This window comes from Cynocephalus volans, chromosome 1 (genome assembly GCF_027409185.1).
Source record: "Cynocephalus volans isolate mCynVol1 chromosome 1, mCynVol1.pri, whole genome shotgun sequence".
NCBI lineage: Eukaryota > Metazoa > Chordata > Mammalia > Dermoptera > Cynocephalidae > Cynocephalus > Cynocephalus volans.
Window position 1 is genome coordinate 25,222,576 of NC_084460.1, and position 27,966 is coordinate 25,250,541.

The window sequence follows — 27,966 nt, forward strand, 5'->3', positions numbered from 1 at the left end:
GTATCAGCACCCGACACTATCCCTGGATGGCTGCCCCTTAGCTACCCACTGGTGAGGCAAGATCAAATTCCTTTTCAGATTGTTATGGAGTCAACAGGAAAGGAAGCTACCACCCCTAAGTGGAGCACCATGGTATAGGGGATAAGAGGATTGTAGAGGGTAGGCAGGAGAGGCCTGTTCTTCCCCTTGTCTTGGGTGAAGGGGAGAGGAACTGGCAGAGACTGATTCTCTATGAGGCTTAATCTTCAGGGTCTAACCTACACAGGCTCCTTTCAAGGCCCCTCAACACCTCCTGGTGACATGCTCACTTATTTATAAATAATTGTATATTCATAACTTTGTATTTTTCTTAAGGAGCTACACTTCCCCTCCAAGCTGTATAAGCTTCAGGTCCCCAAAACCCTAGATCTGCCAGTGGGGCCGGGAGCTGGGTAGGAACAGTTCAGGTAAGAGATAGTAAAGACCTAAATTAAAGCAGAGTCAATGGGGAGTGAGATGTGTCTTAATAGAAAAGGGCTGTCACTTATTGGCCTGTAGCTCTTGCAGATGGGGATTTTTGTCTCTTTTCTTCTCTCTCATATCCATAGTGCTCAGGAACAGTACCTGGTTCATAAATATTTGTGGAATGAATATTTGGCTGGGAGGTAGAGGTCAGGAACTCACAACTGATTGGATATATGGGGTCCTACAGCGTGCTCCAAAGAAATGAGCTCAGCACACCTACCACCTGTCACCCGGGCCCATTCCTGGGAGAGAGAGCATAAAGACCTCTCTCCTCTTAGCCTTCAATGACCGCTTGGCCAGCTGGAGCCAGGTCCTTGGAATGTGCCACATGGTGGAAAGGACACTGGATTTGGGGTCTAGAGACCTGACCTGAGTAGGCAAGTCACCTAATTATTCTTAGCTTTAGTGACTACAAGAGTAAACGTGGGGTGCTGGGGGGTCCTGTGGTGTGGTGGTAGGTGTTTAACAGCTGCTTCAAAAGAATAAACCTGATTTGTAGTATTTGCTGATTTTCATGATGTATATGTTCCCAGCACGCTGATTTCAAACTACTAATGTGATGTTACTGAACACATTGGAAAGAGATGCACACAGTAGGTTTTCCAGAGCCTGCGCGGTCTGACTCCAGCACACTCTCGTGTGGGTGCCAGTGACTGAGGTCTCCCCTTACTTGAACAAGAGTGTTGGACGATGGGGTCCTATATTCTGTGCCAAGCTGTACGTGGGCAGTTCTTTCTGCTGAAGAGATCATTTCATGTGGGTGAAATGGATATGGACGATCAATTTGGCCTAATGCCTTTCTTTTTTCTTTTTTTTTTAAGTTTAAAAAATTATTTGCTTTTTTTCATTATGGCATGATTTACAGTAAAGCACACAAATATTACATGCATGCCTTGGTAAAGTTTTACACATATATAAAACCATATAAGGGCCGGCCTGTGGCTCACTCGGGAGAGTGCGGTGCTGATAACACCAAGGCCACGGGTTCGGATCCTATATAGGGATGGCCGGTTTGCTCACTGGCTGAGCGTGGTGCTGACAACACCAAGCCAAGCGTTAAGATCCCCTTACCGGTCATCTTTAAAAAACAAAAACAAAAACCAAAAAACCATATAACCACCATCCAGATTACAATATGAGACATTTCTAACATCCCAGCAGCCTCCTCCCAATCAACACATGCCCCTCAGAGGTAACCCTTCTCCCCACAGACTAGTTTTTCTCACGTTTTAATTTTTATTTTTGATGACTGGCTGGTACAGGGAACTGAACCCTTGACTTTGGTGTTATAAAGCCAAGCTCCAACCAACTGAGCTAAACATCCAGCCAGTTTTTCTCATTCTTGAAATGATAAATGTAAATGGTACCGTGCACTATGTAGTTTTTTGTATCTGGCTTTCACTCATCATTGTTATCTGTGAGATTTATCCATGTTGTGTGTAAGAGTAGCTCACTTATTTTCATTTCTGTATAGTATTTCTGGCACCGCCTTTAAAAAATTTTAACTTAATACAAGTTTCTGTGCTTCTCACATCTGTTTTTGTTGCTCACCTCCAAAACTGGGTCTCACTGGTTAGCCCTCCTGGCCACATACTCAGTCCCACAATTCCCTGTTTCTCTCTGGCCCTGATCCCTCCTCCACCACTTCTTTACCTCCAACATCTGCCATACACTTCAGAATTCCTTTTGCAAAATTAACCAGCTTTCTCATATTCCCAACATTTCATTTAAAGGTTTCTCTCACCTCTAGCCTTAATTAAAACCTGGATGACACCTGTTGTGGAATGAATTTTTGTGTCCCCCTCTGAATTCATACGTTGAAGCCCTAACCCCCAAGTGACTGTATTTAAAGATAGGGTCTATGAAGAGGTGATAAAGGTTAAATGAAGTCATAAGTGTGGGGCCCTCATCCGACAGAGTTGGTGCCCTTATAAGAAGAGGAAGAGACACTAGAGCTCTCTAGCGCCACCATGTGAAGACAAAGCAAGAAGGCAACCATCTGCAAGCAGGGAAGAGAACCCTTACCAGGAACAAAACCAGCTGTTACCTTGGTCTTGGAGTTCGCACCCTCCAGAACTCAGAGAAGATAAATTTCTGTTGTTTAAGCCACCCAGTCTGTTATTTTGTTATGGTAACCCAAGTAGACTAAGACAACATCCAAAGATACACTGTCCCCTAAGGCCCTTTCTAGCAGTTACTATTTATTCTTTTTCATTTCACTATGTGTAAATATCTAGGATTTGCTTTTGCCCTACTTTCAAGATATTAAATTAGCTTGTTACTGTTTCAAGAAAGCTGGCAGAAAACATGAGATTATTGGATTAAAGACAAAGAAGTTTACTACTCACAGCACAGCAAGTAGCAAAAGCATCATGTTTGCATCAGTTCCCCTTGTTCCCCAAGTACCACAGGGGCGAGGTGGAGGAGCCATGTGGATACTGTGCATATAGTGAGTTTGTGTCCCATGTGAGGAACACTGGACATTGGGAACCCACCTCTTTTAAAGATGGCAGTAAGCAAGCCTGCTTTGTCCTGAAGAGATATTATGTCATTCCTCGAGGCTATTTGCTGCAGACACACCCTGAGAAATAGCCTGGGAAAAGAGTGGTCATGGCCTTGCATTCTTGGCATGCCCTGTAAAAAATGTGCAGGGGTGCTCAGGGCCTGTGCTGACTTGCCTGTCCCAACAATTGGTCCAACACATTCTTGGCTGAACTCAAATATTCACATGAGTATGCCACTCCATCCAGCACTCTGCTTAATCTGATCAGCAGAGGCTGGGACCAAATCTGTTCAACTTGTGTTGTACCAAATTTAATTAAGGTTACTATCAATAGAACTTCAAGCAAGATGAGACCAGCCTGCAGTATTGGCTTCAACCCTGCTGCCCAGGGTCTTAGACTCAGTCACCTGTGAATAAGTGCCAAGGGTACAGTAGGTCTTATTTCAGACAGCCAGAATATAGTCTAAGGCCGGATTATTATCCATTACAGTCTGCATAAGTGAGTTTTAGACTGATCTGCTGACCTTTGATGTCACTGCCAATAATTGTAGGAGGCCATAGATGGGCCAAAAAGCAATTCCCTTCCCTAATGGAGAGGTATTCCATGGCCCACGTATAAACATACAACCTGAAGGGTTGGTCACATATCTCTCCAACTCAGAATTTGTTGTTGAATATGATTTGGATGAACCATTACACTTTAGTCAGGCCACTTGGGCAGTGTCACTGAATAGTTACAGCCTCAGTCACCATACATAAACCAAGGCCACTTGGGTAACAGGAAAAGTACCTGAATTTGTACCAGTCAGATTGAAACAGGTTGTGTTGGATGTCGTGTTTGCACATGTACAGGGGAGGGAAAGGTTCCATATTCAGGAGCTGCCACTGATGGCTGGAAAAAGGCAAAACTGAATAGTCAGGACTAACCATGCCCGTATGAATTTCCCTGTTTTCATAGCACATGGGCAGCATGATAAACCCAGAAGAGGTCAGGTTGTCAGCCACAGCTACTGCTCAACCCAGATGGACCAGATAATGGGTTTGCTGGGCTGCAGTGCCGGATCTAGGCAACAGAGAACACACTAGTCACTCGCCACTCTCTGCACCTGCTGGTGTCTAAGATGTCTTCTCACTAGGCCTCCATGGCAATGAAAGCAGTGTGTCCTATTCCAGTAGCTATAACTTCATCTTTTCTCCAGTCTTTCCCTACTCATACCCAGACCCTTTGTCTGGAGGGTCCAGGAGTGAGTGGGATAAGGGCATTTTTACAAAATTTACAGAGACCCCCTTGTAACTCCCACCTTGGCCTGTGTGGCCCAGTGGCGGGGGGATGGGGGTACTTGGCAAGCAGTGTACTCAACCAAGTGGTCATGACCTTTATGATCCCAGGATCATGTTAATCCATCAAGATAATCCAGGTGGCTAAACCAGAATTAAAATTAAGTTTGAATCCCATCCCTCCTTTTGCCAGGCTGACACTTGGAGAGTGTACCAACAAGGCTGGCCTAGGCTTGCTTTTGGGGGTGGGGTGCGGGGAAAGAAGCTTCATGCTCAGGAATGGTCAGATCCCAACGTTTCAGAAAAGGTCTATGTAACTCTCCACTCCTTTTTTCCTGATCATTGCCCGGGAAGTGGCTGAGTGGAGATGATCCTTGCCTGGGGATGGCTGCATTCAGTGACCACACTGCCTCACTGTATGTGGACCAGAAGGAGGTGAGGCAGGTAATCAGAAGCTTTTGAGAAGGCCACTCCAGGGCTCAGCAATGATGGATGCCCGAAGATGAGAGGGAGATGTCATGGCCATCAAATACCTTGACTATCGGTCCATTGCTGGGTGGCTTTTGCAACAAAGGGTGCATCATTGTTAGACTGTAGATGGTCTGAAAAACCAAAAAACTTGACATGGCTGAGTTTCAAGGGTCAAAACGGTGTGGCCAGAGCCGTAGACTTTGATCAGACTAGAACAGCCTAAACTCTGTAACCCGAAAATGTGCTGACAGCAGTGAGGTACCAATGATAGTCTAGAGAGGGAGTCAGTGGTCTGATACCGTCAATCACCCAGGAGCAAGTTGGGGCAATGCCCTGTGCATGGTGGCCTCCTTCACTGCAAGACAAATGGTCCAGATTTGGGGAGGCATAACAACTCTGGAAGGTGGTGGTGGCTTCTGCGTCAGAAACATTCTTCACTTTGTGCCCCGTCCGTGATGGTGGATGTGTTGCCATGTCTGGTTCGATGATGGATCCAGGCAGTGATGGAAGTGGTATGAGCAGTGAAAGCTGGATCAGCAGCTTGATTCCAGTTGGTCTTATTAGAGAAGGTCCCTTACCAAGGGCATCTCCAAAGTGGCCCAGGCTGTTTGATAGGCTGCTGAATTTGTTTCCACAGTTTGCAGCTCCAACAAGGAATTTCTTTAGTCAGCCTAAAGCTAGGCCCCTGGCAACTACACAAAAGGAAGTAAAAATGTAGCAAGTCTCATCAAGCAGAGCATTGGCTGGGGCTATCAACACTGCCTTGAGTTATGGTCACTGAGCAGAGCGTCCATAGTTACCTTAGATTCTGCACAGCTGGCGCTGAGGTTGAACATGGATACCACAAGGTGTCAGCTTAGCCAAAGCACAATTGTACTAGGCCAGGTGCTTAGGGGACCTTCTGTGACTTGAGGGCCCCATTGAACCAGCAGCTTTGCTTCAGGTGATGAAGTGAAGAATAAAGTTCTCCCCAAAGGGATTTTTGCTGCTACTTTTTCAAAACCCAGATAATGCCAGGGCCAGGGCAGCTGTGCTCTTGAATATAGCATTTCTGTTTGACTAAAAGGCCTTTGTGCCCTTCTCTTAATAGTCAACAAATCCAAGTTGACTCATCCCAAAACAGGGGTGTCAAGTTGAATAGTCACAGGACCTCTTTGGGCTGGTAACCAGTTAATACTGTCCTTTTTTGGAAAGGGATGTGCTTGAGGACCATGTCAGGCAGGTGTGCTGTTACACTGGAAAATGGCCTGTCTGATCAATCTGGCAGTCTTTAATGTGAGAATTTCCCTTTTTCCTCTTGAAAGTCTGTACTTTTTCTTCTGGACCATGCAAGAGGCTTCAGGAATCATCCTTCTGCAAGCAGCAGTCTCTGAATGGGCAAATCCCATCTGACACTTAAAGGCCTTCCCTGTAGAAGCCTGTCCAAACATCAATACCAGTGACACATTCAGCAGTGGAAGCCACTGCATTGGCCAAAAGCCTCACTTCCAGGGTCACTTTAATTTGCCTTCCCCACTGCAAACTTTTCTCAGAGCCCATTAATCAAACTTGGGTGATTTTTTACCTTATAGGTAAACAGGAGTCTATCTGGTGGGCACGCATCAGGAGCTAGAACAACGGCTGCCGCAGATCATGCCGCCCCAGCCTGGAGAGAAGTGCAGGGTGGTGGGGAGACTAGCCCACAGTGGGCATCTGGGAGGCTTTTATTTTCCCTTGGCCCCTGGCTTCAGCGTTTGTATCACTGCTGCTTCCCCGCTCATATTCCTCCAGCATCATCTGTCCAGAGAGTGCCTGAGCCTAGGGCCCCCTCTATTTCCCCCTCACTCCACACTGCAGTCCTTGGTACCTTCAGCCATCCCCACATCATCCACAGGACTAGGTATGATGGTGACTTGGGCCCTTGGGCCCAACAGACTATAAAAGTTTTGAGGCACATGGCTGCATGATATTCCCCAGCATGCTGAGCTTTTTCATTTAAGCTGCTGAAGGTAGAGGGGAAGAGAGAGGTGGGGGAGCCCAGAGGAGAGAGCAAGGCTGTGCACATAACCAAGGCTCTGCATTCACTTTTGGATTTGAGTGACTGCCTGTGGGGCTCAACCAAGTAAACGTGCCATGTTTTTGGTTCACCTACAGCCCTATACCAAACATCATGGCTGATACCATTTAGTTTAGCTTTTGGGACCCTTTGACTAGGCAGCCACATCTGTATTGCTCTTTGGGTCAGGCTGCGGGGCTTGCTGCCTATGGTCATAACACCCCTTTCTCCTCCTGCATGGAGGAGAGTGAGCAAGGACCTAAGTACCACTCAGGTGGCTTGTTTCAATCCTACCTCTCACCACTTAGCCCACCCTGACCCTAGCCAACACCCCCCCCCCACCCGCCGGCCACTAGGGTGAGAGGATTCACTAACATTTGCCAAGGAGTCTTTTTATATTCTCCTAATTTAGTTCACAGGGTCCTCGTCCTTCCTCTTCCATGGCACCATCAGCATCCCCTCCTCATTGCCAAAACTGCTGGGGTCTGGCATTGGTATTTATCCTGCTAAGTGAATAATTAGCCTTTTATTGTTTCATGGGTGCTGGCAAAGATGAGGCTCCTGGGTCTGAGACAAAGGACTTTGTTACTTGCAGCACAGCTTGCAGCATAAGGATCATGTTTGCATTGGCTCCCTTGTCCCCCAAGTCCCACAAGAGCAATGGGGAAGGGCCCAGTAAATGCTGTGCATGCAGTAGGTTTGTGTGGCATCTGGGGAGCACTGAGCTTAGGGAACCTACCTCTTTCATAGCAGGAAATAAGCAAGCCTGCTCTTCATCCTGGAGAGAAATATTAGCTCATTCTTCAAGGTTGCTTACTGAGAAGACAAGCAATAGTATATTTAAAGAATAAATATATAATATGACATCTAGTAGGGATTGGTATAATTGAGGAAATAAAGCTGGGTCAAGGTGATAGATATCAGCAGTTTCATCTGGTTTAACCTAATGTACAAGTGGGAATTTAGTATTTGATAAAGGTAGAATTTCTTACCTGTAAGAGATTATTTAATGACACTGGGCAATTAGCTAATCTTTTGGAGAAAAAAATAAAGTTAGGACCTTATCTTTTACCTTTTACAAAACTAAATATCAGATCAATTAATGACCGAAACCACACAAACATACAAAATTATAACAGTCTTAGAAAAATACTGGAGAATATGCTTATCATCTCAAGGTAGAGGAGGTCTTCTGAAATGAAAGCTAGAGTTTTGAAGGAAAAGACTGACACCTTTTTTTTTTTTTTTTTTTTTTGTGGCAACTGACTGGTACAGGGATCAAACCCTGGACCTTGGTGTCATCAGCACCATGCTTTAACCAACTAAGCTAACCAGCCAGCCCAAGACTCTCACATTTCTGTATCATGTGGGATGTAAGCAGAAATGGCATTCCAACTTCCAGGAAGTATCATTAAAGGGCTGGGGGCCTCTGCTCTTCACCTTACCTGTCCTTCTTCCTGATGGTTGGAATGTGGGAGTTGGAATAACCATCTTGGATCTTGAATGACCTTGGGAATGGAGGCCATGAGAGATGGACCAGCAAGCTAATGAAGTCTATGCCTCTGACACTGTGAAGGGCCACTCCAGCCCTGGATCATCTGTCACCGAACTTTTATGTGAGGGAGAAAGAACCCCCCTCTCTTGTTTAGGCTAATGAGTATATTGTGTGTTATCACTCACAGCTGAATCTAATCTTAACTGATACACCTTTCCAGGTCCAATCAATAAAGGATCTTGATTGATGTAAGCCACTGGTTCTCAGCTCTGGTTGACTTCTAGTCATCCATGGAGTTTTTATGTATGTATGTATGTATGTATTTATTTTATCTATCTATCTATCTATCTATCTATCTATCTATCTATCTATCTATCTATCTATCTCTCTATCTATCTCTCTATCTCTCTATCTCTCTCTCTCTCTCTATCTCTCTCTCTATCTCTCTCTCTATCTATCTATCTCTCTATCTATCTATCTAAAAAAGATGACCAGTAAGGGGATCTCAACCCTTGGCTTGGTGTTGTCAGCGCCACACTGACCCAGTTAACTAACCGGCCATCCCTATACAGGATCCGAACCTGGGGCCTTGGTGTTCTCAGTACCACTCTCCCGCATGAGCCACGGGCCAGCCCTATCCATAGAGCTTTTTAAGAACATCAGTGTCTGGGCCCTACCCCAGTCCAATTACATCAAAACTTCTGGAGGTGAGGCCAAGAGAGGTATTTTTTAAAAGCTCCTCAGATGATTCTAATGTGCAGCCAGTATGTGAAGAATTAGTTTAAGTCAATCAGGGCAACTCTCTTCCCCTCTTTCCCACCTCTCTTGCAGTAGGAGTGGTCATGGATCTGATTCTGGCCTCTGATACCTAAGAAATCTGCTAGCAACGTTTCTAGGAAAGATTTTACATTTCTGATAAGAAAGAGTGGATGTGGCTAGGATTGTTATTTCTCCCCTTTTCTAGCTCTGAATGCACAAGTGATGTCCAGAGCGCAGCAGCCACGTTGTAATTATGAGGCACCAAGGATGACTATATCAGGCAACATATTAAGGCTGGCAGAGCAGAAAGTTAGAGAGCCTGGACCTCTGGGGGCATCACCAAGCAGCCAGACCCATTTCAATAATCTCCTAGCTTCAGAAGTGAGGGGGAAATATCAACAACCTCTATTTTATTTAATGAATTTTTTGTTTATTGCAGCAGAACACATTCATAACTGAAACATACACATGGTTAAAGGTGCTTTGTGGGCTCTTTGTGACATTCATCATGTGTACAAAGAAAAATGTGGAGGGATATACACAGAAATGTTGCTGATAATGGCCCAAACTTGATACCACACTAAGTATCCATCAATTTAAGAAAGGCCCAATAAGTTTAGTAAATTCATATTATAGAACACTATGCAACAGAATAAAAGGATTCCATCCATTCTCTAAGACATCTAGGATACAGTGTTGAATGAAAAAAGTGAATTATAGAACAGTAAGCATATACAGTATGAAACCATTTATTCTGAAGCACATATCCATAGTATATATTCTGTGTGTGCATGTACACATAGGAACAAAGTTTTGGAGGAGACAACTAACTGCCTCTGAGGTAGGGCAAAAGGAGTGGCTGTTGTGGTTGGAGTGGTAAGAAACTTTGGTCTTATTTATAATTTATATATTTTAAAAAGAGGATTGTAACCACCTACTGTCTATTAAAAATAGTCAAGCAAAATTTTATATCAAAACTAACTATATCATAACAAAAAGAAATGTTACTCTTTGTGGCTCTTCCCAGTCCTTGATATCACCTCTGTCATTCTCTGCCATCTCTGACTTCCTGGTCTCTCCTGCTTAGCAAGAGAAGACTGTAGCACCTGGATCCTACTCTTTCTTCTGTCTCAATTGAGGCCACTATCCAGGTTGACTCCTATGGTGACATGGATGACCCATCCAATATTATGGGTCTGAGTCCTCATCTGCAGGGGCTCCTCGAGCTCTCCTCAGCACACATTCCCATAATCCCATCTCAGACTTTGCTGCCACTGGCATCCATCTCCAAAACTACTAGTGGAAGTTTCTTCCTTCCTCTCCTTCCGTCTTACTTGCTTAATGACTCCCACAAGTGCTACTCTTTGAATACTTTGGGGTCTTTGATTATTTTCTCACCCACCTATCGATTAGGTCTCTTCTGACTGTCTTCATTTACCTCCTGATCCCATTTTGCTGACACTTTCAACTCCCTTGTACCTCTCTCTGGAAAAATGCCACTTTTGGATGAACCCAAGTGTTTGCTTTCTCCATGAAATAATACACAACCGTACCACCATAAATTTCATTGTCACCAACCTCAACAGTGTCCTTAGATTGCTCAAAAATCCTCTTCATTTCCTTCAGGCCTAGAACTTGCACCAGTGTTACTTACTCACTGCTCCTCACTACACCTCATCTCCTCAAATGTGTCTTCTCCCTTCATTGTTTTTCAGCACACCATGTTCTCACCTCCACAAGGTAGTAGCTGCCTTGCTCAGAACCTCTTTGCCAGCTGGTACATCCATTCCCACAACTGCTTCAGGTGTTGGTCGTTAACTGCTACAGTTTCTTCCTTCTCTGGAGGGTGGTCCATGACCTCTGAGGGATCCTTAAAAAGCCTCACACTGGGACAACTTTGAGACATCGTTCATGCTCCAGAGCTCTCCAGGAGCTGAGGAAGATTCAGCTGAGGCCATAGCTTGCTGAGCTCATTTCCCTGCCGTCTTCTGCTTATTCAGGTCCTGACATGTTTCTCCTGAGAACACTCCTTCAATAAGTCACTTGCATGAGAATCAGTCTTAGACTCTGCTTCTAGGGAGGCTGACCTAAGACAGTACCTTTGCTTACCTTTCACTATCCTCTAGAGTGTAGTCACTTCTCCTCTGTAATCTGGTTTATCCTTCAATCACAGATCAAATTCTCCCTCTTTCAAGAAGCTTTCTCACACTTCAATCTTCAAGGAATTGTCATTTATTGAAATTACTCTTGCTCATGACTACAGAAAAAGACCCAATAGGCCTATTACAGCAGAAATTCTGAATCTTTTGTGTGCCATGGACCTCTTTGGAAGGTTGTTGAAGTCTTCTTAGAAAAGACTATTAAATGCACAAAATAAAATAAACAGGAGTACAAAGAAAACCCATTACGGGTTTTGTTTTTGGTTTTTTTGGGCTGCCAGCTGGTAAGGGGATTTGAACCCCCTAGACCTTGGTGTTATAACATGGAGCTAACCCATTATGTTGACATATAGTAATTAAAAAGCTACTTTGTAATATAGTATATATGTGTGCTTGTATGGCTATGCCGATCATATTGCTAGAGCTCAGGGCCCACAGACCCTTCAAATCTGTTGTGCTGGCTGGGTCACCAGATCCCTCACACACAGGTCCACAAGCTAGGTAATTGAGAAAGATCCTGGGAGCCATTGGCAAACAATGCGAGCTCAGTCCTCAGTTTCCTCAGCAGCAGCAGCAGCCTCCAGCAGATACAAGAGCAGCAGTAGCTGTCTCCCTGTGGCCCCCTGGGGGCAGGGTGGTGGTGGCTGTGGATCAAAGCCACTCATCCTTTTTACTTAAGTTTGATAACCCAGGACACCTGGGTGTGAGTCAGACAACCCAGGAACACCAGGGTGCCCATACACAATTACATTAGATAATAACCAAGGAACACCTGGGTGCATGTGCATATTTACACCAAATGCTTGGCAAGACTCTGAACCCCCGAGGGACCCTGACCATTTATCTTTACTTTCCCTACAGTGCTGCTTTATTAATATATTAAATAATAATATCTAGCATTGGGTCAAAAAATGTAAAAGTAGGAATGAGAGTAAATGACATGTTAAGATATCTGCCACAACTGAAATATGTATGAAAATATCTACAATTTATATTAGCTACTAAGTCAGGGGTACTACACTGTGACCTGTGAGTAGCACTGTGACCCGTGGCCTACATTCAAAATGAAAAGAAATGCTAAATTTCAGTTAGAATTTAGTGAGAATAAAGTTGTGATTTTTGGATTTTCCCCATCCAAGTTCACAGTACTGATTTCTATTCATGGATAGCTGGGGGTTCTGCGGACCCCAAGTTAGGATTCCTGTACTGGAGGATTTGCAGGTATTGGAAACTAACTAATTTAATTCACTCAGCCTCTCACTGAACACTCAAGTACAGACAGGTTATTAATTATACCTGGTGCTAACTGGAGGAGGCTCCATAACAATTAGAAGGGAACAAGATGGTATCATCTCCCTACCCTGCCTCAAGAGATTGGTTAAGAAACTTTTCAGAAGCTCTGACTGGACTTCTCCATTATCAAACAATATTGGTCAAAGATGCCTTCATGAGGACTTGAAGGCCAGAAGAACTTGCCAAGCTCATGGAGAGAACACAGTGGCCTTCAGACAATAATAGTCTCATCTCCTTGGCCTGGGTTAGTTGAAAATCTCCATTAGTCCCTCTTACCCTGGTGACAGCCACACAGTGTTATATCAGTCAGTAGATTTTTTTTGAGTGTTAGGCTGAGTTCAGTGCTGTGCAGAATTTAGAGATGGAAATGATGTTCTAGTTGCCTTAAAGAAAATTAATATTTTCTGGATTGAAAATTAGTTTATTTTCAGAGATTGGATCAAGATGACATCTTTTTCTTCTTTCCCACCCTAAATTTCCTGAATTAACAGAAAATGTAGTCTTTTTTTTTTTCAAGAGTAAATCTCCTACTTTTTCTACATCAGAAAGATATTTGGTAAGAAAAATGACGGTGAATGACAATAGTAATGCGGAAATTGGGACTAGGCAGTCTCGGGGGCAAGATGGTGGTTCTCTCTGGTTTTGATTTGTTTCATGGGATGAGTGGAGAAAGAGGAGTATGTTACATTAATTATATTAACTATAATAATGACAACCTTATATTTACACAGTATTTTTCATTTGTTCAAAACTCTTATACATTACTTAATTTAGTCTTCTCATCCTACTACTATAGAGGAGAATGACCCATCTAGTGGAATGCAGAGAAGTAGGTAGAAGCTTATATTTGGTTCCCAAGATTAGAACCACTGTATCCTCTCTCAGGCTGGAAGAATGCCCTGCTACCTTTTCAGTTGGTTGACGTATACAAATGAGTTGTTTATCATACAGAGAATCTAGCTAGTGGTTCTTAACTCTTAGTGTTTATCATTTAGGAGAGACTGTTAAGAATTATCTTCTGGGGCCCCAACCTTGAGATTTGGATTCAGCAACTCTGGGATGAGACTCATATCCCTGCAATTTTAAAAGTGCTCCTGGTCTACTTGCACAGGTGATCCAAAACCACACTTCCATACTGAGTTAGGCAAATCTTCCTGTGTCATTTTGTTTTTAGGCATGTCAGTTGTAAACAACATGTCACCGTTATTTTAAAAATCGGTCTGAAATTCCCCTTCAGACATGCTTGAACTAATTTCTGGCACCAATTATGGACCTGTTCTGGGGAGTTCAAGTCTGGGACACGCTATTGGGGAAATAATTGTCAGAGAAAAGAACAAGACTCTATATGAAAAACAAACAAACAAAAACAATGAGGAAACTTGATTAACGTAGAGTAAGTAGGCAGGCTAGGAGATTGAAGGAGAAAGCAGACACACACCTTCTCCCATGGCGTGACATATGTGTTCAGTGAGTACTGGTTAAAAGAATAACAAACACATAGACACAGAAACATTAAGAAAAGACACAGATTCCCCAGAGTTCTCAACCTCCTCTTAAACTCATGTCCTCATTTAATAAACATGAAGTCACATATTTTCCTTTAATGCTATTTTGAAGTGTCAAAATGAATTAAATATGGCGACTGAAAATAAAGCGATAGACAAAGTGCTTGTGTGTCCCGTGACCCTGCCATCATGAAAGACAGGGAGGAAGAGGAGCGTCCACGCGGTGTGGTCGGCAGGAGAGAACCACCAAGCTCCCCTGAGGGGCCGGAAGTCGGAGTGCAGGGCCGCGCCGGCTTCTGGCGTCACTTCCCGCGCGACTCCCAGCGCAGACCATGGCGGCGCAGAGTGGTGTCCGTTGTTTGACCCGGGTGAGGCCCGGGGACACGCCGCGCGAGAGGCAGAATGGGGAGCGGAGGGGTTGTCACAGGGTTTTCTAAAGAGGGCAAGGTCGCTGCAGTGTTCGGGGACTGGGGGTCCCATATCTGACCTCACAGGCCCGTGTGTCCGCCGCAGGCGCTGCTCGCCGCCCCGAACTCTGGGGCATGGAGAGGTCTGGGTACCTCGACCGGAGCGCGTGCCGCCTCGCGCAGCCAGGTACGTGCGAGTCCACCTCCGGTCTCGCCCATGTCCCCTTCTTGAATATCCCCCGGCTTTTCCCCTACCCCTCCCGAACCTCGCACCTTCCCCTCCCCGCAGGATCCCTGCTCCCTCCCCAGCTCTAGCTTTGCTGGCCCCACCCGCAGGCAGAGGACATGAGGGTGGAGGGTGCCTTTCCTGTGACCATGCTGCCGGGTGACGGTGTGGGGCCTGAGCTGATGCATGCTGTCAAGGAGGTGTTCAAGGTGAGTGGCCTGGAGGATCACACGGTAGGGACGATGGGGTGGGTTGGAAAGGACTTACTGACCTTGACCCTATGATGTTTTGGGACCTGTCTCTGAAGGCTGCCGCTGTCCCTGTGGAGTTCAAGGAGCACCACCTGAGCGAGGTGCAGAATATGGCATCTGAGGAGAAGCTGGAGCAGGTGCTGAGTTCCATGAAAGAAAACAAGGTGGCCATCATTGGTATGTGTCCCACCTTGCCACCCTGTCCATATGTCATTTAAAAACCAAATGAAAAAAAAAAATTCATTAAACCATTCTCCCCACATACAAATATATTAACTCTCAAGCACTCCCACTACTGATACTTGGGCATTTTCTCTTCCTGTTGGGAACTCAGGAATTGAGATATCATGTCAGCTGTCTTTGCAGGAAGGCTCAAAGGGTTTGGAGTCTGTCCTGAGGCTCCATCACCCTTCATCAAGTCTTGTCGATTGTGTTTCTACGATGATCCTTCTAGCTGCCCTTTTTCTTCTGTCTTCCCTTCTGCTACCCTACTTTAATCTCCTCATTAGATTTTTTGGCTTCTGGTTTTGCCCCTACGGTTCATCTTCGATATCTCTTCTCTTGGAAAGACCAGCCTGACATTGCCAGGCCCAACCTTGGCATAGGAAAGTAAATTATTTATAAGCTGGCCCTCAGCTTTTCTGCTTTGGTTTCCACAACACTTATTCTTTGCTTTGGTCACACTAGATTGTGTGTTAGCTTCCACATACAAGGGTACTTCTAAAAGTTTGTGGGAAATTGAATTAAAAGACACAGACAAATCTTTTCATGAACTTTTTGAAGACTTTCTCATATATGTACTGTCTTGACTTATGCTATTCCCTCTGCCCAGAATGCTCCTTTGATGCTACCTGTCAGAATCCTCATTCACTCACTATATTAATTTCCTACAACTGCCATAACACACTACCACAAACCTGGTGGCTTAAAATAATGGAAACATATTCTCTCACAGTTCTGGAGGCCAGAAGTCAGAAATTAAGGTGTTGGCAGTGTCACACTCCCCCTGAAAGCTTAGGGGAGAACACTTTTTTGCCTCTTCCAGCCCCTGGTGTTCCTTGACTTGTATGCGCATCACTCCAATCTCTGCCTCTGGCTTCATACGGCTTTCTCCCCTCTTTGTCTTCATGTCTCTTCTCTGTAAAGATTTATCTCTGGGTTTAGAGCCCACCCTAATCCAGGGCAATTTCATCTCAGGATCCTCAACTACATCTGCAAAGTCCCTTTTCCCAAATAAGGTCACATTTACAGGTTCTGTGGGTTAGGGCATGGACAGTCATTTTTAGGGACCACTACTCAACCCACTACACTCACTTAACATAAGGTCTGATGGAGATGCCAGCTCTTCTGTGACATTTCTTAGTATTACCAGAGGGGATTTCTTCTCTGTGTTCCTATGCACATTGTAAATACCTTTCCCATGGTCTTTATCCTGTCTTTCCTTTTGTCTGTCTTCCCCGTGCATTGTTTGCAACTCAAGAGCAGGAGTTGTGTGGTTTTTGGTTGATGTGCCTATTACTTGACATACAGTCCATATTCAGTAAATGTTGGTGGAAAAATGGTCAGATAAGTAGACCCAGAAACATCAAGAAAGGTCACAGATCCCCTAGCATTGTTTCTCAACGTGTTATTTTTTTTTTTTTTTAAAGATGACCGGTAAGGGGATCTCAACCCTTGGCTTGGTGTTGTCAGCACCACGCTCAGCCAGTGAGCAAACCGGCCATCCCTATATAGGATCCGAACCCGTGGCCTTGGTGTTATCAGCACCGCACTCTACCGAGTGAGCCACGGGCTGGCCTTCTCAACCTGTTATTAAACCCAGGCTCTTCTTTGATGAACATGAAAAAAATCTGGCCTCCTGTTAGGTTATTTTGAAGTTTTAATATAAATTAAATAGGCGACTAAAAATAAAGTAGAAGACAAAATGTTTCTGATTTTAACTGTGTTATTCTCCTTTGCTTCTTGCCCCCAGAGGCTATTAAAAGTCATTGATTAGGAGTGAGAGATGAAGGGTTGCATTATGTCCCTGAGGGGATTGGACACTGTTCTGGTCTCCCTGGGCTTGGCCTGTGTCTGACACTCCTCCCCACTCTTTGTTTACACAGGAAAGATCCACACCCCAATGGAGTATAAGGGGGAACTAGCTTCCTACGATATGCGGCTGAGGTAGGTGCGGGGTGAGGGATAGAGCGGTACTGGGGCACCAGGTGTAGAGCTGATGGCTCTGCCCACCCTCAGGCGTAAGCTGGACTTATTTGCGAACGTAGTCCATGTGAAGTCACTTCCTGGGTACATGACTCGGCACAACAATCTGGACCTGGTGATCATTCGAGAGCAGACTGAAGGGGAGTACAGCTCTCTGGAACATGAGGTGAGGCCGCAGAAGCTGGGGAGGGCAGGGATGGAGGTAGGATGCTCCTTCCCAGTGTCACCCATCTTCTCTCTTCTTACCCAGAGTGTGAGGGGTGTGATTGAGTGCTTGAAGATTGTCACTCGAGCCAAGTCTCAGCGGATTGCAAAGTTCGCCTTTGACTACGCCACCAAGAAGGGGCGGAGCAAGGTTACTGCTGTCCACAAGGCCAACATCATGTGAGGGACATGGCTTTGTGCAGGATGGGTTTCTGGGAAGGGAGCCTCCTGCTCTCTCTTGGCTGATTCTGTTTTCTTTGGCCCATGGACAGGAAACTTGGGGATGGATTGTTCCTGCAGTGCTGTGAGGAGATTGCTGAGCTATACCCCAAAATCAAGTTTGAGACAATGATCATAGACAACTGCTGCATGCAGGTGAAGCCCTCCTCATGCCTCCACCCTCATGGTGCTGAGGGAGGGTGGGGAGTGGGATTCACTTCTCTTCTTCATGCCCGCATCTCACCCCCTAGCTGGTGCAGAATCCTTACCAGTTTGATGTACTTGTGATGCCCAATCTCTATGGGAATATTATTGATAATCTGGCTGCTGGCCTGGTTGGGGGAGCTGGTGTGGTCCCCGGTGAGAGCTACAGTGCAGAGTACGCAGTCTTTGAGATGGTGAGTGAGGTCACTTCCTCCCTCTGCCCTGTCTATGTGCCTTTCATCTGACCTCACTCAGGTCCACCTGTTCTCCCTTGCCATCCCAATGTCCCTGCCTCCTAAGTGACCCCAGCCTGCCATCCTTCTCCCACAATGTCCTTTCCTGACCTCAGCCTCTGCATATTTCCTGCAGTGACTGGCCTGCCCCTCTCTCTCTCCACAGGGTGCCCGGCACCCATTTGCCCAGGCAGTTGGCAGAAATATAGCAAACCCCACGGCCATGCTGCTGTCAGCTTCCAACATGCTCCGGCATCTCAAGTAGGTTGTGGGAGGCTGGGGGTGGAGGCTGGGTGTTGCAAGGGGGAGCCAGGTGGGGAGACCAGGGGAAGGTGTTTGGGGAATCTCAGTTTCTTTCTGTCCACATTGACAGTCTTGAGTATCACTCCAACATGATTGCAGATGCAGTGAAGAAGGTGATCAAAGTTGGCAAGGTGAGTTTAGAAAGGCTATGGGGCTCAGGGCCTCGGCACTACTCTCTGGGGAACCTGAATGGGGCCTCCTTTCCCCTCAGGTCCCTAGAACATCTGCTGTCTGATCTTGCTCCGTCCCTCTCAAGGCTGCTCTTTGCGTCCCTTCTCTTGGCTGTTTCATCCTCTTGATCTCCTTTGCCTCTTTTAGATCCCATCTGCTATTCCGTCTTTCCTGCTCCTTCTACTGCCCTTTTCATGGGCGTCTGAATTCAGAACGTGCAGCTCTCTGGGATAGAGCAGCTGAGGGAGATAGGCAGGATGCTTCACCTTCACACCTCGGGGGCCCATCCTCATCTTCCTTCCCCTGCTGTCTCCGGTCTGCATTTTCCCATCTCACTTCATGCTCAGCCTCCCATCCTGTGCTGGCAGCAGTGCAGCTTTAATAGTGGTTCAGGAGAGAGATGGGCAGGTTCATGTGCTCCCAAACCTGGCCACCTCCTTCTTCCCGTCACTGCTGCATTGCATCTTCTGTTACCCCTTGGATTCCGTTTCTTTGATCCCACTGCCCTACCCCCCTTCATGGGCTCTCTTCTCTTCCTCCCCACGGCTATTGCCGGTGGTGGCTGTAGGTGCGGACACGAGACATGGGCGGCTACAGCACCACAACCGACTTCATCAAGTCTGTCATCGGCCACCTGCACCCCCATGGGGGCTAAAGCCCTTTATTCCTTCCAACCTCACAAGGACCATACTACCTATACATCCCTTCAGTACAGTGGACCAGGGAAGACAACATGAACCTCTAGACAGTGGACCATAACCTCCTTTCTGGGCAGGGCCTAGGTTGTCCTGGGGCTGGCTTCCTTAGGGAATTGTTGGGTGGTGGTGTTGTTAGGGATGGGGCCCTGGCCCCACAGATGATGACAGTTCTCCCCCACAGGTTCGAACCTCTGACATGGGTGGCTATGCCACTTGCCACGACTTCACTGAGGCTGTCATGGCTGCCCTGTCCCACCCATAGGTCCTGCCCACACCCAAGTATGGTGTTCAATAAAACATGTGGATCAACTTTTGTCAATTTGTTTTTATTGGAGTACAGAACACGGGCTGGGAAATGTTAACTGGAGGTATGTCTCCCCCCAGGCAATGTCCATTTTAATCTTCCTGGGATAGTTTTTGAAGTTTTTTCTTTTTCTTGGAGCTGCTCTTGCTGCCAGCAGCCTCTTCAGGTCCACTGCTGATGGGCTCCTCCTTGGAAGAGAATTTCCTCTTTTTCTTGGGGACACTCCTGTTGCCTGCCTCTTCGGGATCACTGACTGTTTCCTCCTTGGGTGAGGGTTTCTTTCTCTTGGGAACATTTGTGCTACCAGCTGTCTCTTCAAGGTCACTACTAATCAGCTCCTCCTTGGAAAAAGGTTTCTTTTTCTTGGGTTTGGAGAAAGAGATAGGTGTGTCCTCCATTCCATTCTCTTGAGGAGCCTCCTGGGGCTTTTTCTTTTTCTTTTTGGGTTTTTCACACGTCTCCTAAAAGGGAAAGTGGTCATGAAAACTGTGTTAGCTATGGTATGCACACGCACGCACACACCCCCATTAAAAATTTCAGCAGTTAAGTAGTCCAAGGCAGAAAGACTGGTGAAGTTGTTAAAATTGCCTAATGTTCTGGGATGGTTTTATAATTATGCAGGCTTAACTTTGGAAATCCACCCCCAAACTACTCCCAATTAGAAGCTGGGGAGAACAGATAATGAGAGATTATCTCTGCCCATTAAATAAACTATAGGAAAATGCACCACGTTGGTCACAACACCCATCATGCCAAATTGCAGAAGGGACCCTGACACAGTTTAACAAACTGGATACTTAATGAAAATCCCAGGGAGAATGAGTTTAGCCTAGTACATTGGAGACATAACTGTCCCATCCCCACTGTGAACCACCACCTCCGGACACACATCTGAGAACAAGCAGAGCAGGAATTTACACTACTCCTGGTTGAGGACTCCTGGGAGGCAGCCGAGGACAGAACACACTTGCCCATGGAATGGCTGTGTGCCACAACCAGCTCTCTGGGCTCCTGAGCAAGTTCTCTCAGCACCTATATCCTTCCTATAGAATCAAGAGGTAGTTTTAGATGTTTCAGTCCAAAAGCCTGGACCCAGGACCGTGGTTTTTACACAATGTCCTTTGTTCTGCTGTTGGAAAACCCTGCAGCCTAGGACCTTCAATGAGCGCTGCCCTGGCCACTGACCTCACACTCCTCTGGAGTACTGCTGCTGTTTTCCGAAGACATGAGGGCAAGTGCAGCCAGCCGTTTCTTTTCCTTCTTTAAGCGTTTCTTCTCCTGTTTCTCCAGCTTCCTGGTGATCTCTGCAGCTGCTTCCTCTGCCTGGTCAAAGAGAAGTGCTGAAAAGGCTTTAAGACCTCTGGCCCTCCAAAGCCTGCTTCCTGGCTTTACTGGATCAGGCTCATTAAATCAGTTTTTTTGCCTCCACTCTACAAGGTCAGGCTAAGACAGTTCATCACCTCCAACAGCCAGCTCTGGTTCGTTCTCCCCCACCCAGCAAAGCCCAAACTGACCTGAACCATTGCTTCCTTCATGACATCCAGATTCTTCCGGGGAATCTCTCCAGTCTCATAGAAGGACAGCCGCTCTTCAACTTGCTCTCGGAGCTTCTCCCCAAATACACTTGTGGGCACCTCTGGATGTGTGCAGGTAAACAAAGCCTATCAGCCCCCAAAGGCAAACTATCCCCCACCCCGGTATTCCCTCTACCCTCAGCTTCACTCAGACCCAAAGTATCAACACTCACTAGGTGAACTGCTGTTGACGAAAAATATTGCCATCATTGTGGAAGCTAAGGTAACTGGACTCCCCTTCTGCCCAGCCCCTCTTCCCCACAACTGCCAACCCTGCACCCATACCAGAAAAGCAATCGATTCGTGAGGCAATGCTGCATTTGTTTGCCAGGTATCGTGAGATGCGGCCTTTGTTCTTGGCAGCTGCTCGGCCAATGAAGGTGGAGTGGAATATGAGTCCATATTTTGGTGTGTTACCCCTTGTCTTCAGGGCTCTGGGAGAATATTCAGTGGAGAGTTAAATATCACTCCTCCCTTCCCATCCCTTCTTTCCCACGTTTCCAGGTGAGCCTCAGGCCTGACTGGATCTCTACTCCAATGCATGCCAACCCACAGCTCCCAGAGACAGAAGGAAGGCATCTGATGCCGCTGACCTGGAAGCTTGCTCCCTTTGCTGGACCCTGGGAATCACTCAGACACCAGGACTGGCCATCACCCCCATAGCAGAGGCCTGCATAGGTCAGGGAGCCCTGGTCAGCCATCACTGTGATCCCCAAACAAGTAGTGGGCACCAGAAGTGGCACCTGAGTGCCCTCACTGGTACCTGAACAGGGCCTTTTCGGCCCCAAGGATCTGCACTGTGGATGCTGGATACTTGGCCAGGTTGGTGAGGCTGCCAGCATGAGCAATGAGACGAGCACCTACCTGGGGAAAGATTCAATGATTAAGTAAGAGAAGCTGGAGGTGCCAGCCTTCCAGCTGCAAAATCCTGCTCTTCTCCCCACCAAACTGGGGAGGATATGGTGGGCCAGGAAGTGCAGCAGTGCAGACATACATGGTTACGTTCCTTATTCACCCCATTTGTGTGTTCCCCATGACGCACCGCTTCCCCAATCAGGGCTGACAGGCTGGGGGCTACTTGGCTCATCTTGGAGCGCAGGTAAGTGTGTAGGCTCTGGCGGTACTCTGACAAAGACACCACACGACTGGAAAAGCTCTCGATGTTTATCAAGTCGATGGCAGATATGTCCATGCCTAGGGAACACCAAGTGTGAATGCAGGAGCCAGAGATTCAGAGCCCCACATCTTATGCCAGCAACCAAGCTCCGCACTGACCCATGGAGGACCGTGAGGCATCCAGGATAGCCTTAGCCTTGGCCCCGTCCATTGTCAGCTCCTCCAGCTTCTCCAACTTTTCCTCACTCAGCTCCCTTCGGTTTCCAATGAACTGGGCGAGGCGGCAGTAGGTGGCATTGTCGTTGATAATCTTCACCAGCTCCGGGAAGTGATACCCATACCACTCCCTGCAAAGAGCCACAACCACTCACTCCCTGGCCCAGCTGCCATGTCTCAACAAAGCTTTGTCCTCAGCCCTCTCCACACCTACTCTTTGCCTCAAGAAATGAGAACAAGTCAGATTCAAATCCCCCTCAACACTATGTCCCCCCATTCACAATTCAAACCAAGCACAGGGCCTGGGCTGAGGTGTACATGGGGTTAAGTTTACTCTGCCTCCTCTTTCTATACAGTCAGTGTAAGAACACAGCCTGTGGTAAGCACCAGGAGGTGAGATGAGGTCCAGGTCCAGCCCCACCCCCATGGCTCTACCCACAAGAATTTTAAGTCCTGATCTCAGGATTCAAAATTAGCTTAACTACAGAATGAAGACTTCATTGTCGGGGTGCCCCTGCACCTTACCTGACACGCATAGAGAAAGTATTGATGTCTTTATCCAGCTGGTCCAGGAGGCTAATGGACTGGATGATCATATTGTCCACCCGGTTCACATTAAACTTAACTTTGGCACGAGAATAGCTGTGTCCCAGCCCCAGTTGGGCTTTACAAGCTGACACGTCGGTCAGACCCTTCACCAGGTTATGGAAGTGCAGGCGAACTCCTAAAAGGAGCAAGAAAGGGCTCTGAGCTAGCTCCCACACCCACAGGCACCAGACAGCCCAGGTTTCCCAGAAGCAGCCTCAAGCATTCTAGTAAGTTTCCAGAACCCCCTCAAAGATGTCAAGAATGACAGCAGTAAAAGAGATGATGGTCTCACCTCGCATTATCTCTGCTATCACACCTCCAGTCTGGCAGTTGTAACCTAACTCCTCTTGAATAGCAGCACCAATCTTGGGGTCCCCAACTCCCAAGAGTACTTTCTTCTTTTTGGACGGCAGGTGGGTCTCCAAGAGCAGGCGGAGGTCCTCATGAACAATGCCTCAGGGCAAAGAACATAGTTCCCACTAAAATGCTGTAGGATGCTTAAATTTTAAGAGGATCCCATCCCCTCGGGTGATTACACTTCTCCTGCAGAGCATGCTGGGATGGCATGCCGAGACCACTCCCCTTCAGGCTTTGCTCAGAGACACGAAGACATCAGAGACTGCACTCAGTGGATTGACAGATTCGCAAGTCATCACTGCAAAGCCTGGCTCGACCACAGGAAGAACTGGACTTAAGTCCAATAGCACAAGTATGAACAACATAACTGAAAACCTGTAACACGCCCTCGAGTATTTAGTACTCGATTTACCTTCTGAGACCAAACCCTCTTTTCTTGGCCTATATTATAAAAATTGCCCTTGCCAATCAATTGAAAGATACGACAGAGAACCAGACATTTGTTCGGGCAAACTAGGGCACAGGTGGGCATGTAAATGAGCCGCTCACCACCCTCCCCATCCCATTTCATTGAAGAATCACTTATCACTACAATACCCACAAGTAAGTAAAATCTACATCCTGAATCGTGTGCTTTTAATTGCGGTAACATTGAGCCTACCATACTTCCCAGACCTTGAGCTCGTGTAGTCTGAAATACTGCTCAGCACACATCAGTTTTAGAACTGGCCAAAGAAAGGCAAATACCATTACAAGCCCCGTAAGAAGATAACGGCAGGAACCCCATTTCGCTCAACTCCCTTAAAAACTTGGCGGTGGCCGGACTCACCTTCGGACACTGCATTGGCATTTTCCAAGGCAACCTGGGATGATGCAAAGGGACAAAAGGCCACGAGACGAACGATGTTGTGGAACTTGCCCAGGTTGAGCACACACTCCTCCACCTGGGGGAGAAATACAACGCGTGGTTTCCTTTCATGGCCCTTGCTCTGTGGCCCACTCAAGCAGCGGTTCTCAGCCCTGGACCACTTTAAGATACACCGATGCCTAGGCCCTACAGTCCGGGTTCTGCTTTAGTCGGTAAAGGGCTGAGTCCGGGAGGCTTATTCTTAACTGTTCCCAAAGCAGTTGTAATCGTGAGTCAAGGTAAGGACCCCCTGCTTCAGAGCTTTTCAGGCCCAGCTCCCCACACCCGCGCGGCCGGCCACGTGGGCGCGCGCGGTGCATGCTGGGGCCCGCGCGGCCGGAGGAGAAGCGGCGCGTCCGCGCGAGCCCACCGAGCCACCCACCTGTGGCAGCAGCAGACTGATCTCCTCCACCTCTTTCAGCGCCAGCAGCGCGTAACCGACCGCGTGCTCGAACAGCACGTGCAGCAGCACCTGGAACGGGATCCCGGGCGCGAGCGTCAGCGCGGCCCCCGCGTTCGCCTGGCCCTGCTCCCAGGGCAGGTCTCGGCCCGGGCTCGGGCCCGAACCCAGGCCCTAACCACGGCATTCGCCTCGCCCGCGACCCGCAACCACTCCTCACCATGGCGCCTGCTCCTTGCCTGCCTCGCAATGCGGCTAGCAGGCTCTAGCGCGCGGAAACAGGCTCCCGAGGTCACGCCCCCCAGGTCTACCAATCAGAGGCCGGGGACGGCACCATTTCCGGGACCTCGGAGGGGTCCGCCGCGGTGGTATCGTCCAGAGGGGTGCTGGGAGTGGCGCCCAGCGCAAGCGCGCCGGCTTTTTCCGGCCTCTGCACGGAACTCGGCGGGTTTGTGCTGTTGCTGGGGACGCGCGGTACCTGGCCGCTCCTGCAGGCCGCAAACCCGCATGGAGAGGCGCTTTTCAGGATAATAGTTCGATCCCTCATGTTTACATCGTTTAAGTGGCGGGCAGCACAGCTCGGTGAAGTCGGGGCGGGAGGCTCCGCGTGGGGCGCGGCTACTACCTCCCTCTGCCCCCACACCGTTGCCGAGCCGGCTTCCCGCAGCGCCGGTGCCTCCGGACCCCAGAACCCTCCCTGCGCCCCACGCCCCCAGGACCCCTCGGTCCCCACCTCCTGCCCGAGGACGACCCTCCCTGCCGTGGCCGCGCTCCCTTTCCTCCTGCCAGGGACTGGAGCGGGCCTGGGGCGCTCTGGCGCAGACCCTGCAGGAAACGTGGCTCCTGGCGGCTAAGTGCTTCAAGATTTTATTTTATTTATCTTTTAAAAAGTGTCGGTGCCAGGCAATAACCTAGAAAAGAAAGACGATTCCACGTCTTCCTAGGCCGGTTTCTTGTTCCCCTGCTTCACGGGATCCAGCTCCTTTCGCGGGGCCACATGTTGCTCACCCGCTTGAATGGCCCTAAGTTCTTAACACGGAGTTGGCAGCAAGTGAATGGCAGCTGTTTCCCTGTCCTCCAGGGCGGCTTTGGGGCACTCAAGTGGCTATTTTGAAACTGCTTTTGCTTAATAATTATTAGAGTTGTAAATCCAAAACCTGGTTATCCTCAAATAGTACGTGCCCTTGGTATTCTTCAATCATTCTAAGGGGAGTTTTATAACTTAAATTCTTGTAACTAGAAACTGCATTTTAAAATTTATTTTAATTACTTCTTAAGCGATTCAGTTACTTGAGAAAATCCAAGTACTTAGTGCACTTTTTTTTCTTAGTTCACCCTTATAAATCTAATGTATTAAACGTACAAATAGGGTTGGTAAATCTTAAAATCTGATAATCTCAATATTGCTTACAGACGTAGTTAAATTCAGTTACACATACCAACTTACAATCATGATTCCAAATCAGTTACTCTATTTCACATTTAAAAATGGAATTGCAAAATTAATCTATTATATACTTTATATGTTAAATTCACTTAGACATTATAAATGCTTAAAATACCAAATTAAACAGATAATTCCAAAATCATTGGAAAGTATAATGCTATGACTTGGATTTACTTTATTATTTCTATACTTAATACTAAATCTTTCTGGGGTTACCACACCTGTGTCATACCTGGCCTATAGTAGATGTTTAATAAATGTTTGTTAAAGGGATGAATGAATCCTTAACTTTTTTTTTTTTTTTTTAAGGGGAGAGCATGAAGGCATTTCCCTGCTATCACAAATTATGCAGTGGAGTTTTCCATGTTTGGGTAAATTGCAGGAGCCAGCACATCCGGAGAGCAAAGGTGAATCCTTAACTTTATTATGCAGAAAAAATGGAAGCTCAGGAAGGTTGAGTGATTAAAAGCACGCTGTAAATATTGGCAGAGCTGGGTTTGAACTGAGTTTTGCTGACTTTGTTTCATATTTACTGCGCTTAACAAATCACCCCTAAATCTAGCATATTAAAACCACAATGTATTATTTTTCACAGTAAGGGTAGACGGCACAGGTGGTGGTTCTGCTGGTCTTGTTTGGGGTCTCAATTGCGGCAGGGGCTAGAACACACAAAGGGACTTCATCCACGTATCTGCTATCTTGGCAGGGATGGCTGGAAGGCTGGACCTCTGTCCCACTGCATGTAATCTCAAGGCCTCTCTCTTTCCTTCTGCTCTCTCTAGCAGGGTAGGTGAGCTTCTTATAAAGCAAACCAAGGCTCCTGAGAATGCAAAAGGCTGAGGCCTGAGTGACACAGAATCACTTTTGCCGTATTCTATTGGCTGAAACAAGTCATGGACTCAGCCTGGTTCAATGTGGGACACAGGACCTGATACTAGTAGGCATGGAGCATCAGTGGCCATTTTTGGAAACCAGGTACCACAGATGATCCTGGGATATGAAGGCTCATAATCTTTCCATTACTTCATGCCACTATGAGCACCCACAAATAGAATGCAATTGGATATTCTGCCTGAGAAAGATCATTCTGGCAGTAGAGAGAAAGGTGGCTCAGAGAATGGGAAACCAAAGGTTTTGTAAAAGTCTACTTTGGTGGTGAAGATCTCAGCCTAGGTAGGAGCAGTGAACCTAGCGAACAGTCCAAGGGGAAGGAAGAGATGGTCACATGCTGCAGAGATGTCCACTGGGGTCAGGATTACAAGCATCAGGAAGATATTTTAGTGAAGGGATGGAGGTAAGGAAACCAAAGGAATTTTATTTTAGTATTTACACCATATCCCCATCTAATCACAAGCATTTGTATCTCACTAGTTGAAGTGCACTTTTCTGCAGCCATCTCTTTAAGTCAGCAAACTACTTCATTACAGCTCCTTTGTAACCAGAAGACTCGAATCTGTCCAAAGTATGACTGTGGTTATCTTTTGGCTCATTGAGTAACTCAGGTTTTTTATTTCCTGATCTGATAGACAGAAATGTGTATGTCTATGTAGTGTACATATATGTGTATATATATGAAAAAAATATTTCTGTGTGTACATATGTATATCTATGTGTATATATACATCTCTGTATTATATATACAGTTATGCACTGAATAACAACCACCTGTGCCCCATCAACCTTTACTGTGAGAAATGATATATTGTGGTTTTAAGCCACTAAGTTAAGAGGTGGTTTGTTAAGCAGTGGTAAAGTCAGCAAACCTGGGTTCAAACCCAGCTCTGCCAATACTTATGTGTGATCTTATTATTATTTAAAAAATTTTTTTTGTGGCTGGCAAGTATGGGGATCCAAACCCTTGACCTTGGTTTTACAACACCACACACTAACCAACTGAGCTAACTGGCCAGTCTACTGTGTGATCTTAATCATCC

The 27,966-nt window shown here is 46.8% G+C and overlaps 2 protein-coding genes and 5 non-coding genes across 9 annotated transcripts; 1 reads left to right on the forward strand and 6 right to left on the reverse strand.

The window, feature by feature from the left end:
- Nucleotides 1-14,312: 14,312 nt before the first annotated feature.
- On the forward strand, nt 14,313-19,437 carry IDH3B (isocitrate dehydrogenase (NAD(+)) 3 non-catalytic subunit beta). 3 transcript variants are annotated; one of them, XM_063093808.1, is made up of 12 exons: nt 14,313-14,370; nt 14,516-14,596; nt 14,746-14,844; nt 14,943-15,063; nt 16,992-17,052; nt 17,125-17,257; nt 17,342-17,475; nt 17,568-17,670; nt 17,766-17,912; nt 18,118-18,212; nt 18,325-18,385; nt 19,305-19,437. In XM_063093808.1, exons 1-12 carry the CDS (start codon nt 14,335-14,337, stop codon nt 19,383-19,385), a joined length of 1,152 nt encoding a protein of 383 aa, XP_062949878.1. In that variant the 5' UTR covers nt 14,313-14,334; the 3' UTR covers nt 19,386-19,437. The 3 variants fall into 3 exon arrangements, with proteins under 3 accessions (XP_062949878.1, XP_062949858.1, XP_062949868.1); XM_063093788.1 differs by lacking the exon at nt 19,305-19,437 and adding an exon at nt 18,994-19,296; XM_063093798.1 differs by lacking the exon at nt 19,305-19,437 and adding an exon at nt 18,573-18,934.
- NOP56 (NOP56 ribonucleoprotein) lies at nt 19,434-24,889 on the reverse strand. The gene is made up of 12 exons (XM_063093778.1): nt 24,806-24,889; nt 24,568-24,657; nt 24,108-24,222; nt 23,214-23,375; nt 22,859-23,057; nt 22,277-22,464; nt 22,044-22,195; nt 21,765-21,865; nt 21,287-21,435; nt 20,942-21,063; nt 20,613-20,750; nt 19,434-19,888 (listed from the first exon to the last, which is right to left on the reverse strand). Exons 1-12 carry the CDS (start codon nt 24,806-24,808, stop codon nt 19,520-19,522), a joined length of 1,788 nt encoding a protein of 595 aa, XP_062949848.1. The 5' UTR covers nt 24,809-24,889; the 3' UTR covers nt 19,434-19,519.
- Nucleotides 20,821-20,892, reverse strand: LOC134365705 (small nucleolar RNA SNORD57). The gene has a single exon (XR_010022153.1). It is a non-coding gene; the product is annotated as a small nucleolar RNA SNORD57 (small nucleolar RNA).
- On the reverse strand, nt 21,146-21,216 carry LOC134365707 (small nucleolar RNA SNORD56). The gene has a single exon (XR_010022154.1). It is a non-coding gene; the product is annotated as a small nucleolar RNA SNORD56 (small nucleolar RNA).
- Nucleotides 21,627-21,712, reverse strand: LOC134365912 (small nucleolar RNA SNORD86). The gene has a single exon (XR_010022201.1). It is a non-coding gene; the product is annotated as a small nucleolar RNA SNORD86 (small nucleolar RNA).
- Nucleotides 22,597-22,729, reverse strand: LOC134365812 (small nucleolar RNA SNORA51). Its single transcript, XR_010022182.1, has one exon. It is a non-coding gene; the product is annotated as a small nucleolar RNA SNORA51 (small nucleolar RNA).
- On the reverse strand, nt 23,513-23,582 carry LOC134365925 (small nucleolar RNA SNORD110). The gene has a single exon (XR_010022204.1). It is a non-coding gene; the product is annotated as a small nucleolar RNA SNORD110 (small nucleolar RNA).
- Nucleotides 24,890-27,966: the final 3,077 nt, after the last annotated feature.